Here is a 5,958-nt window from a genome sequence, read left to right on the forward strand (position 1 = left end):
CGCTGTTCTCTCGAAATTCAGACTTCATACTACTAAAGGATACTTAGAATACTGACTTTCAGTATTACAAGCACACTCTGTATTTTACATTTTCAAAAAGAAAAGCCATGATCTGACATTGGGGTCAAATATCCTTCCTTCTGATAACCATCTTAGCTTCAAATACTCACCATCTGACCAGAGCATAACCAAAGGGCTGACAGCTGTGTCGGGGCTCGCTCTGCCTCCTCTACAAAAGTCCTGTGAGGTGAGTCCCAAAATTAGCATCCCCATTCTATGCACTAGAAGACTGAGGCTGAGGCAACTTAAGAAACTACCCTCCAAGTTCTCAGCCAAAGCAGGCTGATAAGAGTTGGAGTGGGATTTGAACCCACCAAAAGAGGTGGCTTCAGAGTCCTTGCTGGTCATCTGGACACTATTTTAAGCATTTAGAGGACCTTTGGCTTCTTCAGCAACATTTACTTTTAACATTTACTGTTCTCATATTGGGGAAAAAATGTAATTACTCTTGTAAAGATTCTAAAATCTAAATATTAGCATAGAAAACTGATAATACAATTCCCCACTCAGAGAAGACAGACTTAAGAGAGGGGAATGGACTGCACTGTGGGTCAGTGGCTGAGCTTGAGCCACAGACCACATGTGGGGACTCCCAGGCTGGCTCACTTCTCATCCTGCTGAGGTGGAAGGTTCTGGAACAGCACTGCCTGGGCTCTACATCCAGGATGCTTTCCCAGCTGTTTGCTGTGGGGAGCTACTTTACCCCTCTGTGTCTGAGTTTCTGTACCAAAGTAGATACTCCCTCACTGGGGCTTATTAACTTATTAACTCCTGAGAAGAAGAAAGAAAATTGCGCGCATGTATGAGTGAGTGTGTGTGTGTGTGTGTGTGTGTGCACGCGCACGCATATAGCTTAGCATCAAGAATTTAGGAAGCACCTGAAAAATGGTGACATTATACTTTATAGTTTTTTTAACCAGGCACTTTATATATGAGGCCACATCTAACTTTGTTCGGACCATTGTGAGGTAGGTGTGATCCTCCCCATATTACAAAACAGGAAACTGAGGCTGCCCTGGTGAAAGACTGTGTGGTGACAATCAGAGTGTCAAACTGGGTCCCCTGGATCTTTCAGGATAATTGACTTCCCCTTGCATGCTTGCAGGCCCACCATGAGAGACAATGCATTATCCTTCAGGTTTTGGGACAGTTTCTGGTACACCTAGACTGGATACTCAGTGGTTCTCAGACCTGCCTCCTCTCTCATTGAAAGAATAAAGCTCTGGGAGGTGGGTGGGAGCCTAAGTGTGTGGCGGGGTGAGGGGGGATCAGAGACCATGATAATCTCTAGATGACCTGCAGGCATGTAGAAGGCTAGGGGAGAGATGACCTCACCACAATCCCTTTTCTTTGCACACCTCTTAGAGACATGCAGATCTGCAAGGCTATAGCTGTTGGCCTCACAAAGCCCCAAGAGAATATCCCTCCCTTCTCCTACTAACTTCTACTTATATCTGAGTTCAAACTCCAACATTTCTACTTACTCCTTCTGTGAGCTTAGATAACTCACCAAATTTTCATCTATAAATATGAATGAATAATCCCTGACTCCCAGAGTTAATGAGCATCTAAAACAATGGTCCTCAACTTTGGCTGCATGCAGGAGCCACCTGGGAGATTTCATTCATATTAATGCCCGGGTCTCACTCTCAGAGACTCTGATACAGTTGTTCTGAGGTGTAGCCTAGAAAGCAGGAGTTCCAAAATCTCCCCAGGTGATTCTAATATGCAGTTCAAAACCAAGAAGCTCTGATATACATGTAGCAGGTACTCTATTAATACTGCCCCTTCTCATCTCTTTAGTGTTAGTTACCTGTTCAGAATTTATCTTTAAAGACTTTATCAGTTCCTTAGGATGGCTCTTAAGAATTCTCTCTGTCAGCCACCCCACCCTTGCACGTTCTCCTATTGACAATCTCTGCACTTTCAAAACAAACGATTCAACCCCTGGCCAATCAGCAGCCCCTTTATCTAGCTTTGGCTTCTCTTCTATTGATTGGTTGAAGCCAATTGGTTAAGACACACAATGCCCTCCTGCAGATGCCAATGGGAAACCAAACAGATGGAATGATCCATTGTTCGCTCTTCAGTCAGGGAACTCCATCACTGGCCTCCAAGTCTCTCCCTTACCATGTACAAAAGCTCACATAATAAAACCCCAGGTTGTCCCAGGTGGACCTTAAATGATACTGTTTCTCCCTTCTGTGTCCGTAACCCCCACCCCACCTTTGTGTGAATGCCCACCTCCATTCTTCATGGACTACTCCCATGTCAGGAGATGTGCCATCAGCCAGTCACTCATTTCCAGCCACGCCTCCCCAAAAGACACTCTCCCGCAGTCATGCTGCTCCCCCAAAGCTCTCCATGCTTTGCCTTAAAAATGCCTTCCTTTGCCCAATCCATGGTCTGCCAGGAAGATTTTTTACTCACCTTTACAAGCCCAATTCAAATGCTCTCCTCTGCAGTCTGCCTAACCTGTCCTCTCAGCCCCATTCCCAAACCCTCTCCACCCCAACAGAATTTAGTTGTTTCCACCTGTGCACCCTCACAATCTTTGTAATGCTCAGGTGTAACATTTACCAGGATGAAGTAGATTAAACTGTCATACTAGAAAAGGTTTTTGTAATTTTGTCTTTTTATAACCAACTCCTAGTATAGGGACAGGGTCTTAGCAGGTGCAAACTGAATGCTTGCTGGAGTGAATCCAATCCTCTGTCCTCAAATCTATACCTGTCAATTTTTGAAAGACCTTCCCAAAATAATCAAGATGAATTTTCTGTCACCATCTAGAAGCTTATTAGTATTCACCAGCTGTAAGAAAACTTTAACAAGGAAAGATCAATTTGCTTGCCCATTTATGCAGATATAAACACAAAATGAATAAACACTTACCATAAATCTGAAATAATACAAGCGATGTCTCGGCTCTGGAAGGAATAACTACATTTTACAAGAAAGGGAGCACATTTGGCAGATAAGGGGATGAAAGGGTTTGGGGGGTGGAATTTTTTGCTGCTTTATTTCCTGAGATGGGGGGAGCCTGGGGGCTAATGGGCTAATGAGAGCAAAAGCACCTGCTTTACCTTTTCTGGAGCAGGCAGCTGTAAGTGATTAACCTCCAAGGGAGTGATGAGAGGGACGGTCTGGAAGCCATCCTCAACTGAAGGCGGCTTGGTTCCCTTCTCGCTGGGGTTACTGTTCAGCTTCACCATCCTTACGCCTTTCTTCCCAGACCTAAGGCAAGCAGTGGGATTCTGGTTACAGCAGGAGGTGAGGCAGAAAGAGAGGGCTGACGACAGAGAAAACAGCACTGTCCTCAACAGCTCCACTCAAGGGGCTTTCAATCTGCGATCAGTCATTGATCTTCCACTAGATTTCCTGACATGATTCCCACTGTCCAATAAAACTTCAATCATCAAAACATGCCACCTTCCCATGGGGTTCAACAGCACTCAAATTTAAGGAATTCAAGGAAAATCCTAAACCTACACACAAAAAAATATAAATGTAAAACAAATACACTTTTAGAGCTAAAGTGTTCACACAATGCCAGTAAAAAGATTATACTTAGTGCAAAATGAAGTCCTATTATACCATCCCCCCTGCAGCATGATAAATTTCACCTCACCACTCTGGTTGCTATTCTATTATGTTGGTTTTTCAATCACTAATACCCTAAAACACAATAATACATTCAATGTCTCAGTGTGTACCCTATTACATCATATGTGGATTGTACATGAGGTGCAATTTCCTAAAATAAAAGCAAAAAAAAGGCTAGCTTGAACCTGATCCTGTTATTCAGCCATGGAATGACTCCATTTCCTCAATAGCGAAGGGCCATTTTTTTTGGTTCCACGGAAAGTTAGCAGCTCCCATATTGCAGGATTGCCAACTAAATAAACAAATCACATTTATTCATCTCCAGATCCCTTAGAAGTCTAATGGTGCTCCCCTCCCACCCCCAGAAGCTCAACACAACTGAATTTCTTCTCTCAATCCTGCTGATGGAACGTTTAGACAAAACAGGGTGGTTGTGGGGGTGAAAGGGTTTGCAAGATATTGGTGAGTGGTTATAGCAAAAACAAATGCCTACTTACTGTGCTGCACTCTTGTGGGGTCAGAGCAGATTCAAGCCAATTTGAAGAGGAGGAGGACGGCCGGGAGTCCTCCCTCCTCAGCCCGAGCTTGTGGTGCTGAAAGGACAGCGCCTCGCGTGTGTCTGGATCGGAGCTTCTGAGAGCAGGCGTGAGCGAGCGGGGAAGAGCTCCTGGCAGCTGCCTGCCTGCTTGCTCGCTCGCGCCCCCTCCTACCGGGGAACGCGCTCCCACACCATCTGTCATCTGGCACCACCTGCTGTTTCTTATGCATGACCACAACCACTGCATGGGGTAAAATGGTTTCAAGAAAGTGGGAGGTATTTTGGCCAAATCAAAAATAATAATAATAATAATATGCACCATATAGTAAGTAATTCTTGAACCTTTGGAAAAACTGGAAAAGCAGGCACATTCATTAGGGAAGAGATCGCCTCCTAAGACCTTCAAGAACAATATCATAAAGCACAGAATGGTTCAAGACCTCTACTGTGCTCTGACCCTGTGGTCAGGACAGAAGGGAAATATATTTATCGTGTATCTTTCATGAAGTGGGCACTTTTCCAGCCTCTTTCAGACTATTTCCCTCATTTGCAAAATGGGGTTTCTAATAGTACATACATGATGGGGTCAGTACAAAGCATGAAATGGGATAGCATAGGGAATGCATTTAGCACAGAGCAGCGACTATGGCAAGCACTGTATTCACATTTGCTACTACATTCAACATTGTACTCTGATCATACAGGTCAGCCAAGGTAACTAGAGCTGGAATTTGAAAGCTGATCGGTGGCCACCAAAATTTGTATCCAGCCCAGGACATTATATGGCTTCCAAGTTGGTGTCTGGAATCAGAGAGGGCCAAGTCCTAGTGTCTTCTCTACCAAATTCTGGCTGTAAGGATTTTGGACATTTTGCATTCATTCTTTAAACCTCCCTTTCCTTATCTCTGGTGTAAGAATAATAATATCTCTCTTGCAGAGTGATTGTAAATATGAGAAGAGATTGTGCTCAAAGAAACCCTTTATTACTTAGGGACAAGGTTCTGAATGGCTGAATTATTTCATCCCTGGGGATTGCGCATAGATTCTCTTCAAATCCTCTGAGGTCAAGGCTGTTGCCACTGTCTTCACTAAGCTGTGGTTCAAGCCACTGATGGTTGTTCATTCCCAGCTGCAGTGCTGTTTATGATGCACTTCATGAGGCGCAGCTGTCTTGGCATTTGTAATAGGGTCCCCTTTTGCTTTCAAAAGTATTCTAGTTTATGTGATAAATTGTTAGGTCACCCTAGTTAGTGCTCATGTGCTGAGCACACACTCTACTAGCTAAAAGGTCAGGACAAAACTTAGGTATTATATATACTGTTCAGTAATGAAACATGTGGAGAGGGGCGTGTGTGGAGGGGGCAGGGAGAGAGAGAGAGAGAGAGATTTTCTGAGACAACAAGGGCTAGCACATCTGAACTGCACAGGGCTATATTAGTAGAAGTATGCATATATATGATATGGGAGTGTCCCAATAAATGTTAGTCCTCCACTCTCTTCTTTCTGAAGACCTAGATGATTTTTCAGGTGCAATCATTGTGACAGCACAATGTGGACAACCACGTGGAGTCAATTGTGAGCGCTTGTGGTTAATCCTGTTATTGCTGCCTCCAGAGGAAAAAGAAATTCCCTTTGACATGTCTTGTGATTGATTCATATGTAGAAATCACACTTTTAATAATTCCAAGCCAAGCTTCTGCACAGCAAAGGAAATAATTAACAGACTAAAGAGACAACCTACAAAATGGAAGAAAATA

The 5,958-nt window shown here is 43.8% G+C and overlaps 1 protein-coding gene across 5 annotated transcripts in view; it reads right to left on the bottom strand.

Annotated features, from left to right (window-relative positions):
- The window catches only part of LOC105546869 (neuron-specific protein family member 2), a 77,253-nt gene extending 72,906 nt beyond the window's left edge, over positions 1-4,347 (bottom strand). The window contains exons 1-2 of one of the 5 annotated variants that reach the window (XM_011990175.1): positions 4,161-4,347; positions 3,144-3,294 (exon numbers count right to left, since the gene is read on the bottom strand). In XM_011990175.1, the coding sequence (XP_011845565.1) occupies positions 3,144-3,272 (129 nt within the window). In that variant the 5' untranslated portion in view covers positions 3,273-3,294; positions 4,161-4,347. Of the gene's footprint in view, positions 1-3,143; positions 3,350-3,848; positions 3,912-4,156 lie in introns of those variants that run through there. The other 4 variants (XM_011990180.1, XM_011990177.1, XM_011990178.1 and 1 more) reach the window with 4 other exon arrangements.
- Positions 4,348-5,958: the final 1,611 nt, after the last annotated feature.

The sequence above is a fragment of the Mandrillus leucophaeus genome, unplaced genomic scaffold (genome assembly GCF_000951045.1).
Source record: "Mandrillus leucophaeus isolate KB7577 unplaced genomic scaffold, Mleu.le_1.0 Scaffold372, whole genome shotgun sequence".
Taxonomy (NCBI): Eukaryota; Metazoa; Chordata; class Mammalia; order Primates; family Cercopithecidae; genus Mandrillus; species Mandrillus leucophaeus.